The following is a 14,865-nucleotide window of genomic DNA, read 5'->3' on the forward strand; positions in this document are numbered from 1 at the left end:
TCTAAAAAAATAATCGAAATTTAAACATCTTTGTAACAGTTCCGGAACCGGAGGTTAGGAACCGGTTCCTATTTAGAACCGGTTCCAATGCCCAACCCTAATCACAAACATAGGGTTTCTCTCTTGTGTGGCAACTCATGTGCACAGAAAAACTTCTATAAGTAAATGTTTGACCACAAACACCTCAACCAAAGGTTTTCTCTACTGTATGGATGTTCATGTGTCGCTTCAGGTCAGACTTGCGACAAAATCCTTTACTACAAACATTACAAATAAAAGGTTTCTCTTCTGTGTGATTTATATTGTGGACCTTCAGATCAGATCTTTTGATGAATCGTTTCCCACACACATCACAACCAAAGGGTTTCTCTCCTGTGTGAATTCTCGTATGGATCTTAAGTTCAAATCTTCTCGTAAATTGTTTCCCACATACGTCGCAACCATAGGGTTTCTCTCCTGTGTGGATTCTCATGTGATCCTTCAAATGCTTCTTTTGAAAGCGTTTCTGACAAACATCACAACCATAGGGTTTCTCTCCTGTGTGGATTGTCATGTGATCCTTTAAATTCTTCTTTTGAGAAAACCGTTTCTGACAAACATCACAACCAAAGGGTTTCTCTCCTGTATGAATTCTAGAGTGCACACAAAGACTTGACTTAAAAGTAAACTTTTGACCACAGACATCACAACCATAGGGTTTCTCTCCTGTGTGAACTTTCATATGGCTCTTCAGTTCAGATCTTCTGGTAAATCTTTTCCCACAAACATCACAACCAAAGGGTTTATCTCCTGTGTGAATTCTCATATGTATCTTCAGTTCAAATCTTCTTGTATATTGTTTCTCACATACGTCGCAACCATAAGGCTTCTCTCCTGTGTGGATTCTCATGTGATCTTTCAAATGCTTCTTTTGAAAAAAACATTTCTGACAAACATCACAACCATAGGGTTTCTCTCCTGTGTGGATTCTCATGTGATTCTTTAAATGCTTCTTTTGAGAAAACCATTTCTGACAAACATCACAACCAAAGGGTTTCTCACCTGTGTGAATTCTCATGTGGACCTTCAGTTTAGATCTGCTGATAAATCGTTTCCCACACACATCACAAGCAAAGTGTTTCTCTGTGTTCTGTGATTTGCCTTTGTTGTTCTCAGTCCTAACCTGAGATGTTTGAAAGCTCTCACAGCTCATGTCCATGTGTTCACTCTGAGCTTCAGACTGGGACAAAGGCTCCCTCCAATCCTCACTGTCTTCAGTGTCAGAGCAGTCTGTTTCCTCTCCATCAGTGTCTGGTTGTGTACAAGTGTTTGCTGCTTCTGGGCCTTCACTGATGTCTACATTTGGTTCTACTTTCATGAGTTTAGCTGAGCTGCAGGTTGCAGGTTCTTTTTTGATGTTCTTCTCACTTTGTCTCCATTGTAGCAGAAAACACTGAACTTCCTCCTCTTCATCTTCACTCTTCACAGTAACAGCCGTGATATCCGTCTCCTGCTTTACCTCCAGACTTTCCCACAGTTCTTCCTCTTCCTTCTTTATGTCGAGATGATCCTGGAGCTGCAGTCCATGAGCAGATTCTCCTTTCCAAAAAACAAAAAAGGGTTTGTTGGATTTTGTTGTCATTGTGTATATTTTACTATCAGTTTTGTGTATTTTTGTTGTTTTGTGGGTTTTTGGAGTAATTTTGTTTGTTTGTTTTGGTTGTTGTTGCTTTTTTATAGTGGGAAATGTCACATTTACACACTATTGTTCTGTTGTACATCCTTGAGGCCACAGAAAAGGCCTCCAGGTGGCTGTGGATCCGTAGGGGGGATCTGTGGTGCGCCACTTGGACACAGGCCGGGGTCTGATCACCCCCTGCTGGGTCTCCCGGGCGAGGATGTTTGATGATTAAAGACCCGAAACACCCTATGACCCTGGGTTCATCACTGATGACGTGTCCAAGTATCACCGTGAGGTGTATTTGAGTTCTGACACAGACTAAACGCTTACCCACATATTTTGGGACAATACAACAAGAACATTTCCACCATATTTTTCACTGCAAAACGAGTGGATTCATGTTTGGCAAGTGTAGCAAAAACAGATGGACACACCAAAGTAGGCTGCAGAGGGCCTACAACACCCAGGCGACTCAGAAAGATGGGGGTGCGAGGGAAGGACCACCGGCAAAGGGCGTTCAGTGGCTGTGGCTGGAGAGGAAGAACTCCACCTGGGCTGTCAAAATGAGTTGATGGCATCTAGGGGGTGAACATGGAATGCTGGGATTCACTGCTGAACCCTCGAGAGGTGTTGTGGGCCTATCAGAAAAACACCCAAGAAGAAGGGCACCCATTTGATATCCCAAGGAAGCCATCACCCAATTGATCACCCCACAGAGTCTAATTAGCACCTCAAGACGTATGAAACAAGAGATACTAACATCTTATCCTACACAACAGAACTGATCATCAGGTGAAACAGTAACTGCTGTGAAAGGGCAGCTAGCAACAAGGGAAAGACTTTCTTATGTCATAAAAAGACAGCTGACAAGAGGGAATAAACCCCACGGGGGGTATAGCTACCCATAGCGGTGGTATCCAGCACAAATGGTGCATGGGTCCCACCCACACATGGCTACAAAAATTCTAAGAAGAAAATACCCCCTGAGCCAGAGTGGGGGCTTAAGATGGCTCATCGGCAGACAACTTAGTAATGAACACAGGAACGGAACAGACTAGGAGACTGATGATCGGCATACCTGAGGATCCAACAGCTACAACAAGATGCAAACTCCAGAGCTGTGTATGTGGTTGGTCAAAGGTTACTTCCACCCAAGGCCTAAAAATACATCAGGGCAAGAACGGGTGCCTTAAAAAGGTTCAACAGGGAAGTCGCATCGACAGCTACTTTCTGAGAAGCAAGCAGAGTCAATCGACGGAAGTTTAACAGCAGAACACACACCACAGTCTGTAGGACATCAATACCACTCTCCCAGAGGAGGGAGATATTGGCATGGAAGATCAACCCGAACCACTGCTGGTCCACAGTACAATAGGCGCTGGTGTCTCTGTTGCAGGGTCACTGCCCGTTGTGGCGGGGCAGGCCGCTGTGGGCCAACCTGCGGCAGTGGTCACCCCCAGGACCACTGAGGGGTGTGGCTGGTGCCCCGCTGTGGTTATGGGGTGGGGGTGCCGCTTTGCTAAATGGGTATTGTTCGGGGATGCCGCAGGGTGGATTTTCAGCCATGCTGCTCTGCACGTCCCTGGGGCCCGCAGTGCTGCGTGCCCGTCTGCGCCATCTACCCTCTCCGATGTCCCGCTGTATAGATGGACCGGGCTCACACCAGACAGGCCTCCAACATGGAGGGCTGGTGATGGTCAAAATTATACAATAAAATATTATCATTTATTAAACAGCAATAATACAATAGCATTGCTGTTGCAAAAAGATTGCACTACATATAGTGTTGACCTTCGGCATGTGCAGACAAGGTAAAAAAATGTTTTTTAAAAAAGAAGCAAGGCTGCCATGGTGTGTTATTGGTCAGAGGAGTACAAGTGTGCCAAAGTCAGACTATAGATGATGCAACTGGATTTAAGTGATCCAGTTGTAGCCCAATCTGCCCACATCCTGGCCACCGGAATGAACTGGACTCAACTGGCTGCAACTGAGCAGTCAAAGGCAGTGCTCAGACACAGGGACATCGAGCAAAAGAGGAGAAGTGGTCTCAGTCTTTGGGCAAGCACACCAGTCTGGAGCAAGGCCACTCCAGCACAGAGACGTAAGCTGGTGGTCCAGGAGCTACGCCGGGAAGAGGAAGGTGCGCACAAGCTGTGGCGCAGGCAAAGCAAGGGCAGTGGATGGCATGGGAAGGAGTGGAGAAGAGGAAGATAACCTGGAAAGAACTGGGGGAGATGGAGATATTCAAGGCGAGCTTTACAAATTGAGTTGATGTCATCTAGGGGGTGAACCTGGGATGCTGGGATTCACTTTTGAACCCTGTGGAGGTGTTCAGCAAAACACCCAAGAACGACGACGCCCACTTGACAACTGAATTGATCGCCCCACAGTCTCATTGGCACCCTAAGATGTATGCAACGAGGGAAACAAGCATCTTGTCCCACACAACAGAACAGAACATTTTGACCTTGGAAGGACATTAGCCTCTGACTTCCTGTGGAGTGAGCAAAATACAGCAGACATTCCCATCAATAGATTAGGAAAGATTTTAGCAGCCTCCTTTACATGAACACCAGAGTCATTAATAATAACATGTTACTGTGATACAACAGTAAATGTTAAATAAAATCAGAACATGTTGACAAAATCTGTAGAGACTTAATAAAGTGTAGATATTCAGTTGTGGAGCTGTGGAAGTTCTCATGTGTTTATCACTGCAGTGTTGGCCCACAGCACAATATGAACAGGTGAAGAGCAAAGATTATAGTAATTTAAGATCCTTTTCAAAATAAAAGTAAACTTGATTACCACACAGGACGTTGGCTGAAATCCTCTTGTTCTGGAACAAAGCTTTTATTTCCAGTTTCTGGGAAACAGTAAATATATTTAATCAGTAAATGATGAGTGTAAGCAGCTAGAAATATGTAGGTTAGAGAAGTGTGCAGTAAACATGGTCATAGATCTGTGATGCTACCTCCTCAGGTTCTCTGTCAGTCTGCTTTGCCTCCTGGCTTTGCTCAGTCATGATCTCCTTTATTAACTGCAATTATTCACAGAGAAAAAGATTTAAGCAAAATTCAACATGGAATCAAAAGCTTACTGTAGACATGTAAGGATAGATCAGAGACAGGCAACTGTAATCATTACCACATGTAAAAGAGCATAGATCCATATGAACAGGAACATATGTAGCATGGATCTATATGAAAAAAAAATGTATGTAGCATAGATCTGAATGAACATTACCATAGAGCATATAGTAGATCTATATAAACAGTAACGTATGTAGCATAGGTCTATATGAACAATGCCATTTGTAGCATAATAATAATACATTTTATTTGTATAGCATAGATCTACATGAACAGCACTGTGTGTAGCATAGATCTATATGTGGCCATACCAGCCTGTCATTGCCCGTTCTCGTTAGATCTCGGAAGCTAAGCACCTCCGGGCCTGGTTAGTAGTTGGATGGGAGACCACTGAGAATTCCAGGTGCCACAGTGGTTGACAGTCACCCCAGTGGTATCTGTCATTGTGTCCTTGGGCATTGTATGTGAGTGAGTGTTGGTGGTGGTCGGAGGGACCGATGGCGCACTATGGCAGCCTTGCCTCCGTCAGTCTGCCCCAGGGCAGCTGTGGCTACAACAGTAGCTTACCACCACTATGTGTGGAGTGAAAGAATAATGCCTTAATTCTGTAAAGCGACTTTGAGTGTCTATGATAAAGCGCTATATAAAATTGATGTATTATTATTATGAACAGATGTATTATTATTATTATGAACAGGAACATAACTTAGATATATATGAACAGTAATGTATGTAGCATAGATTTATATGAACAGTAACGTGTGTAGCATAGCTCTATATGAACAGTAAGGATGGGGAAAATAGGCTCCTACAATTTATTGCTATTTAAAATCAATTCTGCTTCCCAGAAAAGATTTTTTTCTTATTGTATTTTTCACATTTTCGTGGCCAACCGCTGGGTGGCGGAAATGCACCAACAAGTGATTGCAAACAGGAAGACTTGCCGCAGCTGTGATTTCCCTTTTGGTAGACAAAGATGGGGGACAAATTGACACCCGAGATTAAAGACAAGGCAAAGGCAAATTTATTTGTAGCGCATTTCATACACAAAACAGCTCAATGTGCCTCAAAAAGTGCAACAGAAAACATTCAACAGTTTAAAATCAATAATTACTTTTAAAATCATCAGTAAAATAAATTATAATCATCAACAACCACATTACATCAACATCATGACCAAAAATCTCCCTCTCAATCATACCCAGTAGAGAAAAAGAGTGCTTTTAACTTTGATTTAAAATCGTTCACAAATTGGGTTGGGCACCGAGAACCGGTTCCAAATAGGAACCAGTTCCGTACGTCCGGTTCCAGAACCGTTACGAAGATGTTTGCATTTCGATTAGTTTTTTCGATTCCTATATACCCGCACTAGTTTGTTTCCGCGGCTTGCTCTGTTTATTTCCGCAGGGTTTGAATAAGATGCGTTCAGAACGCGACTGTATTGTGTGTGTGTGTGTGTGTATGTGTCTGTGTGTCTGGCTACGGTTTCAGTTTGGACCACGGAGCAGAAGGGAGATAGGAACTAATCACTGGTAAAAATGTTTTATTTAGTTTCACATCTACCTGGGCTGTAGCTCTTTGTTTTATAGACTGATGACAACTTGTTTGTAGTTTTATTTCAGCAAGTTTTACTTTTACAGTTACAGTTGGGGACCTTTCTAATTGAATACCCTAGTTACATTACAGCAACCAAATTAAATTATATCAACTAAGTGAATTCATAAAAATGGCCTGTGTAAAGGCTTTTTCAAATTAAAAAATTATCCTGTGAAATCTGTGACCTGCACAACTCAAAGAATCGAGAATAGTTTAGAACAGGAATCGAAATTGAGAATCGGAATCAGAATAGTTAAAATCCAAACGATGCCCAACCCTATTCATAATGGATGCTAAATTCAGCTCTGCTGGCAGTTTATTCCACTTCTTTGCTGCACAGCAAATGACCTGTGTCCATGGATCTGAGAGACCTGCTGGGTTCATACTTGACTAACATCTCACTGATGTATTCTGGACCAAACCCATTCACAGATTTATACACCAGCAGCAGAACTTTAAAGTCTATTCTGAGGCTGACTGGGAGCCAGGGGAAAGATTTTAAAACTGGAGTAATTTATTCTGACCTCTTTGTTCTGGTTAAGACCCAAGCTGCAGCTTTCTGAACCAGCTGTAGCTGTTTGATGCTCTTTTGGGGGATTCTGCTCAAAGGACCATTACAATAGTCCAGTCTGCTGGAGATAGATTTGATCTGACTGCTGAATGTCAGATCTGAGTCAATCAGAACACCAAGGTTTTTGACTTGGTCTTTAGCTTTTAAAGCTCGAGACTCAAGATGCTTGCTGACCAGCACCTGTGCGATTTAAATCTGAAGTATGGACATACTTTGGGGTTTTCTCGATTCTAGGGGTGTAAATCACCAGCTTCATCACGATACAATGTCGACATGTTTGGATGATGAGACCATGTTTGCCGATATCACTACATCTGTCACGATACGATTTCGATTCGATTCACAAGCCTGCGATTGATATGTGATATCATATGCCCATCTCACACAATAATTTACATGTATATCAACTCCCAAAAAACAACTGAAATATGACTTTTCAGGTATCAGGCATTAAATAAACAGTATAAACACCATTCTGTAACATTTAACAAAGTGTTAGACTTTGAATTGTATGAGTGATAAAAAGTAGTTTTATTTAAATTATTACGATGCAATATGTGTTTAATACTACAAAAATATGGCTTTAAAAACAGTTGATTTCATTGTAACAAACTGTAACCAGATGTTATTAATAATATTATTATTTTAACATTGACATGTTAATGATGCCACACTGTTATATACCTAAGCATAAAAATGTATTTTAAGGGGCATATGATGAATTTGTGTAAAATAAAAATAACCACATGGTTTATTAGTTTGGTTTTGATTTGGTTTTAAAAAGGAATAACCAAAGAACGAAGGGCACACAGATAATAATGCTACATATATGGTTTTTTCTTCTTTAATATTAAATAAATATCTCAAGTGGACTTCCACACACTTGTTATTCAGTAGTCCTGTTTATTTACATGAACAGATGCTGTTTGTTGTGGGGCGTTAGTATAAATTAACCCATTTACAAGCACGGACCGAATACTGAAAGTATCAGTTCTCAGTTTGTGTGTCTGTGCACTCACGTGTGTGCTAAACCCCTAGCAAAACAACCTTCTTCAACCCAATTCTTATCGTCTTAAAATCAGCATCACTATTATAGTGCTACGTTTACATTATTATTTCACTTCCTGATATATAGATCATTTTTACCTCTTCCCTCCCATTGTCTTTTCTCCTTGACTCCTTGCTTTGCTCTCGGGTTACTTCCGCGTCGTCTTCGTTGGTGTTTTATAGCGGTTGGCTCTCGGGCTGCAACTAATGACTATTTTAATAGTCGACTAGTCATCGATTACTAAAACAAATAATCGACTAATCAGATGACAACTCGTACAATTATTTGCTCTATAATGCTACAATCGTAAACTTGGCTTGGGTCAAACTACGACAAATAAAAACTATAAATAATAAAAATAAAACAATTCCCAACTTAAAATGTAAGCAGGTTACTCACAAACTAAATTAAATTGAATACATCATCACTAGAATCTACTTCAGAAAATAATATTTACACATTTAGTGATAATGAGTTACATAAAGTTATGGTTGGTAAATACAGTATCTCACTCATTTCCTATAATTAAACCAGATCATACTTGATGATTTATTCATTAACATACTGAGAGCATTACTAATGAGATATTCTGGCATAATAATCACAGTATTTACATTATTGTCTAATGGGGCCAGCTTTGTCTGTGAACACATAAACTATAATTAAAAATATTAAATTTCACAAGTTAAGACGGATGAATAGTGATGATAGTTTTATGCAATAATTTATTTTACACGACCTGTGACATGCTAGCCTTTATCTTTCCATACAAGTGATAAATCTGACCATAAATAAATCTGTTTCCTTTGTGGTTTAATGACAGTAAGATGTGGACTTTTTACTAGTCTCTTCCTTTCATGAAGTGGTTAGCGTTAGCTCTTAGCCCAGTCTTATGTGTCGGTGGGTTAGCTTAGCTTAAGTATTATTTCCAGTTGATAAGTGTTGCTGCAGGCTCCTCTCTGTCACCGTGGTTGTGGGAACTTTGGGTGGATCTGATGGAGGAACTTAGACTGGTTCGCTTTGTTGGGTGGGTGTCTGGTTTTAACCAAGTAGCGGTGCGTGATGTGTCGCTGCTCATCACTGCTTCAGGAAGACTGTGACGAGCAGAACTACGCGTGTGAGCAGGGTCAACAACGCTGAGCTCCCTCCTGGTAAGAGCGCTGAGGTCCCGGTAACAGCAACATATTCTTACCAGTGGGAATGTTTTTGATGATATATCTCCCTCTAATCACATCTGTAACATGCATACAGCTCTGAGCACATGTATAAATGGTGGGATGAGCCACTCATGAAAAACAATATCTAGCCCCATCCACAGCTTGAAGAAGATGGTGATGACGTAACTGACAATTGTTGACAAATACATTTGCTACCCCTGCTGCCACCCCAAATACATTTGGGGTGGCAGCAGGGGTACCAAGCCTTTGTTGTCGCGTGGTATTTGCTACATTACACCACCATCCCCATGCAGGAAATGGTGGTACTATGTGAATTTCAAAATAAAGGCGTATTTTAAAGATGACAATGTTTATCAATGTTTTCATTGTGCATCAATGTAATTGGATAATTAATTAATTAATCGATGTGGATCGATGTATTGTTTCACCACTACTCGATTCCAGGGCGAACGGATTTGCACATGACCAAAGCCGTATGCAAACTCTGCTTCGGACAAGTAGCGTATTGTGGTAACACAACCAACATTAATGCACTTGTCCGTCACCATCCGGTCATAAAGCTAGAGCAAGCAAGACACCCAGCAGCAGACCAAAGGATCCTGGATGGAATGTTGAATAAACTCCCATGCGGTTCAGACAAAGCATGACTTAGCACGACTTCAATTGCATATTTTATCTACAAAGACCTCAGACCATATAGCGTGGTGGAAAATACTGGCTTCAGAAACATGCTTCATAATTTGGAGACGCGGTACGTGAAACCGTCACAGAAGCTTTTTTTCAGAGACAGCAATTCCTCAAATCTACAACGAGGTGGTGTCGGAATTGAAAGAAAAGCTGAGGGGGGCTGAACGAGTCACTCTTATCTGCGACGCATTGGACCTCCCAAGCCACTGAATACTTCGTTATCATCACAGCCCATTACATCACTGATGATTGGTCATTATTTTCCCACGTTCTCCAGACAAGGGCCATGCACAAATCTCACACAGGGGCAAATATAGTGGAGCTGCTTCACACCGTCGCAACCGTGGGGAACATCTTGGAGAAAGACCCCGCTTTAGTAACCTACAACTACGGGTTTGCGATCTGACGATATTAAATTGTTAAGGACAAAAACATGATGACGATCTACTGAATCATGAACATCTGTAGTTCATATTTTATCCCTTGTGGTGCCGTTTCTGTGTGCCATATGTCTGTGATCCATACACAGCACATCAAAAGTTTTTTTCTTTGCCAAATCACACTATTTGCAAGTCAGGCTCATGTCAGCACTAGAGCTGCAAACTTTGGTCGTTTAGTCGACTAATTGGTTGATGCCGTCGTGGTCGACCAAGATTTTCATTGGTCGACCAGCAATGGTATCAGTTTCAATGCCGTTTAAAAAAAAAATGCAATGCATTTATATAGGTGATAAGGATTAAATGTCAAATATAATTTATTTAATGACAAAACATGATGCTATGTCCAGCAACCGCTATGTAAGTGCGTGCTGTGCTGCTGCAAAAAAAAAGTGTTGCGCTTCAACTGACAGCGCAGTGGACTGTCCTCAGAGCAGATCAGAGCAGAGAGGGAACAAATTAAGACATCTACTTTTGAATCAATCCTTTTTCTGCACAAGAACATGGATTATCCTTATATTTGATACGTGGATTATGTTAATTGATCCACTGTCTCTGGCGCCGCGTGGCACACTGCACACCTGTTGTGTGTTTGACGTGCGTTTGTTTCCCCATGCACTGATGTTGACATTAACAGATGTCTGTTAATAAAAGCAGGCTTACCACTAAAACAAAACATAAATATGTCATTTGTATGAGGAAAAAATAGGTTTTAATTGTTGGTTTTAAGTCGGGTACGGATATAAATACCTAATGTATGTCGGACCTGTAGGTTTCACTTTTGCTTTGTCAGGTTCTGGTCAAAGCTTGAATAAGGTTCATATCATAAATGGTCTGTGTTTAAAAGCAAATCGGCACCACAAAAAACCAAAACAAAATATTTCTCTGTCTTTTTTTCTCTCCTCCTCATCCTGTTCTTGGTCGACTAATCGCTACGTGAGCCATAGTCTTGGTCGACCAACCATTTCCTGGGTTGACTAGAGCCCTAGTCAGTGCTATAGGCACACACTGAACAAGTATTAAGCACTTAAACAGTGCAGAAGTACGCTCTGCTCCCCCTCCCTCCCAGTGCACAGACACGTTGCTGTGCTGTTTTCTCTGTGCTAGCGGCTGTCTGTCGAAGGTTCAGTGCAGCTGTCCGACCCATGTTTTAAAACACTGCCGTTCCTGCATGAAGAGAAGAAGCAAGAAACACTTGCAAGAATGATCGCTAAAACTGCAGTCACTGAGCATCATTAACACTAGGTACTGTAAATAAAATATAAATGATAGAGGTAACATTGTGTGTGTGTGTGTGTGTGTGTGTGTGTGTGTAACCTTACTAAATCAAATAAGTTAAAGCTGTCAAAGGTGGAACATTTAATTTGTGTGTATTCATTATAGAAACAAGTGGAAAGGTTGGACCTTGATGAACGCTGTGATAGTGCATCAGCTGAGGAAACTGAGAACTGACTGGACTAAGAGGGAACCCCACCTGCTAAAAGAAGCGGTGCATTGGTTGAATTACTCTGCAACACTTTTGGAGATTTGATCTAGGATCCGGTACAACCAGAAAAGTCAGATGTTGACATTGCAGAATAGGAGGTTAAATATTAGGCAGTGGCTATCCGTGCCCAGCGCCCCTCATTGGCCAGTTTAAGTCACCTGGTAGGTCAGTCATTGGCCAGTTTAACGTGACAAAGACTAAACCTAACTGTAAACCTAACCCACTTCCACAAACCTCTCTGATGAATGTACATGGTGTGGTGAAACCTGGATGACATACGTTGGCCTGTGCCTTGCCTTTGACTCCCTATTCCAAACTGAATGGTCCGACGACTGTTCAGGGTGTTTCATCGAGTCCCATAATCAATAAACCTAACCCTAAAAATGGTTGCAATATACAGTAGGGTTATAACCTAACCCTAAGAAGCTACGTACGTGTACTTCGATAAACGTAACAATAGCAAAGGGGGATGTCAGTACGGGAACCGTACAAATGGACACTTCATAAATATTACAACACTGCAGCTCCTTTGCCAATTGTTGAACTGAAAAAAACCTTAAGACTGGTGGAAAGAACATCACCGTGAGTATACTCTTCTTGCAAAGCTGGCGAGGCAGTACCTGTGCATATAGGGACAAGCATTTCCGCTAAACGTGTGTTTTCTAGTGCTGGAGACATTGTCATTTCTCTTTTGGAGAACTGCTGAGCATGTTGACCAGCTGCTGTTCCTACACAAAAACATTGACACTCTCAAGCACTAGCTTGAACAAACGTTAACAGTTCTGTACAAATTTGTTGTATTGTATTAGGGCTGCCAACTTTGGTTGTTTCGTCAAATAAATCACATTCAGGACACTGTCTCTTTAAGAATATGGAAATAGCCCCGTTAGCTGTTCTGTGCACCTCCATCACTGTCTGGTTTGGATCTGCAACCAAACTAGACAAACACAGACTACAAAGGATAATCAGGACTGCAGAAAAGATCATTGGTGTCGATCTGCCCTCCATCCAAGACTTAGACCTGTCCAGGGTCAGGAAACGGGCAGGTAGCATCACTGCAGACCCCTCACACCCTGCACACAATCTGTTTAAACTCCTCCCCTCTGGCAGACGCTACAGATCACTGCACGCCAAAACAACCCGCCATAAAAACAGTTTCTTCACCCAGGCTGTCACTCTGATCAACACTAAACAGTCAAAGAGTGTCAGACCTGTTCTGTGAAATAACCATGGAACTAAACATAACAACCCTGGATCAATCTGTCACTGAGAATGTTCATGTACATACTATTTAATTTAAATGTTCACCTGCACTACTCATCAATGCACTACTGCACAATTATCTTATTATTATTATCATCTTGTTATTTTATTTAGTTTTGCACATATTAGTCTAACTACAGTTTATATTTTTTTTCTAGTTGATTGTTATTATTTAATGTTTACACTATTAGAGAAAGCACAGTTCACCAAGTCAAATTCCTCGTGTGTTTAACTTACATTACTTGGTCAATAAAGTTGATTCTGATTCTCTGCTACAGCGCAGCGACAGAGTTAGTTATAGAAGAGAAACACATGCAGTGTTTTCTCAAACATATGTCAGTGCTTCAACACTCAGAACTAATAACGTTTTACAGGACAGACAGACATCTGCACTGAACCTCTGACAGACAGGCGCTAACACGGAGGAAGCAGCACTAACTCTGTGTCCGTACATTGGGGGGAAGGGGGAGCAGAGCGTACTTCTGCCCCGTTTAAGCGCTAAATAATCTGTAATGTCTGTAACGCTGACATGCTGACTAGCAAATGGTGTGATTTGGCAGAGAACAAAAACCATTGGATGCTCGGTGTATGGATCACAGACATATGACGCAGACACGGCACCGTGTGGGTTAAAATCTGAACTACAGACGGTTCTACGATCTCTTTGATTTGGGAGATCGTCCTCATGTTGTAATCCTTAACGATCTAATATCATCAGATCGCACACCCTTATTTCAATACCAAAAAAAAAAAAAAATGCAATGCAATTATATAGGTGATATGGATTAAATATCAATATAATGTATTTAATGCCTAAACATGATTCTATGTCCAGCAACACCTGTGTAAGTGTATGCTGCAAAAAAAAAAAAAAACTGAGTGCGCAGTGGACTGTCCTCAGAGCAGAGCGGGAACAAATTCAGACAGGCTTGAAACAAGCATCCACTGTTAAATAAATTTTTCTGCATAAGAACTTGGATTATCCTTATATTTGATACGTAGATTATGTAAATAGATCCACTGCTGTCTCTGAAACAGCGGGGTGCACTGCACACCTGTGTTTGACGTGCGTTTGTTTCCCAGAGCACTAATCTGATGTTGACATCAACAGTTTATTAATAAAAGCAGGCTTACCACTAACACAAACGTGAATATGTCATTTGTATGAGGAAAATATAGGTTTTAATTGTCGGTTTCAGGTCTGTCTCTGATATAAATACCTAATGTATGTCAGACCTGTAGGTTTCACTTTTGCTTTGTTGGGTTCTGGTCAAAGCTTGAATAAGGTTCAGATCATAAATGGTTTGTGTTTAAAAGCAAATCGTCACCACAAAAAACAAAACAAAATATTTGTTTCTTTCTCCTTGTACTCCTCTGCACCTGCTCATTCATTCTCCGTTTTTTTTTTTCTCATTCACTTCTTGTCTTGGTCGACCAACCATTTCCTTGGTTGACAACAACCCTATTTTGTATATGTATATGAACTGTGACAAATTTCTAGGAGTGTAGGATTCAACTAATGTTTGGATAAGGAAAATAAAATTGTGATAATCGTCACTGTAGAATCGCATTACTTGTGAAATCACAATTTAAATCGAATAGGCACCCAAGAATAGGGATTAAAGTCAGCCCTAGCCTTAACAATCAGTAGCATACTGTATGTATCTTAGATCTATAGAGGGTTTTCATGGCGTGTCATCAAACCGGAAGTCGCCATTTTGGAGATAAAGCAGCAGGTCTACAAACAGCACGTGTATTTGTAATTTTATAGATTGCCAAAAATCATAACAAATCAGGGAAAACAATCTCACAAGTTATCAGAGGAAAGGAATCAGAATCAGAATCAA

General features: G+C 41.1%; 2 protein-coding genes across 4 annotated transcripts in view; both read right to left on the reverse strand.

The window, feature by feature from the left end:
• The window catches only part of LOC114462065 (zinc finger protein 664-like), a 34,168-nt gene that overhangs the window by 17,741 nt on the left and 1,562 nt on the right, over nt 1–14,865 (reverse strand). The window contains exons 2-4 of one of the 3 annotated variants that reach the window (XM_028444671.1): nt 4,635–4,700; nt 4,469–4,526; nt 1,042–1,575 (exon numbers count right to left, since the gene is read on the reverse strand). The gene's annotated coding sequence lies outside the window, so the exon portion shown is untranslated. Of the gene's footprint in view, nt 1–1,041; nt 1,579–4,468; nt 4,527–4,634; nt 4,701–14,865 lie in introns of all 3 variants that reach the window. The other 2 variants (XM_028444670.1, XM_028444669.1) reach the window with 2 other exon arrangements.
• On the reverse strand, nt 134–1,057 carry LOC114462240 (gastrula zinc finger protein XlCGF8.2DB-like). The gene has a single exon (XM_028444932.1). It carries the CDS (start codon nt 1,055–1,057, stop codon nt 185–187), a length of 873 nt encoding a protein of 290 aa, XP_028300733.1. The 3' UTR covers nt 134–184.

The sequence above is a fragment of the Gouania willdenowi genome, chromosome 4 (genome assembly GCF_900634775.1).
Source record: "Gouania willdenowi chromosome 4, fGouWil2.1, whole genome shotgun sequence".
NCBI classification, from domain to species: Eukaryota; Metazoa; Chordata; class Actinopteri; order Blenniiformes; family Gobiesocidae; genus Gouania; species Gouania willdenowi.

Bases quoted from the DNA above. Each gene is read 5' to 3' on its own strand.
- LOC114462240 (XM_028444932.1), bottom strand. From the start codon at position 1,057: ATGAGAATTCACACAGGTGAGAAACCCTTTGGTTGTGATGTTTGTCAG.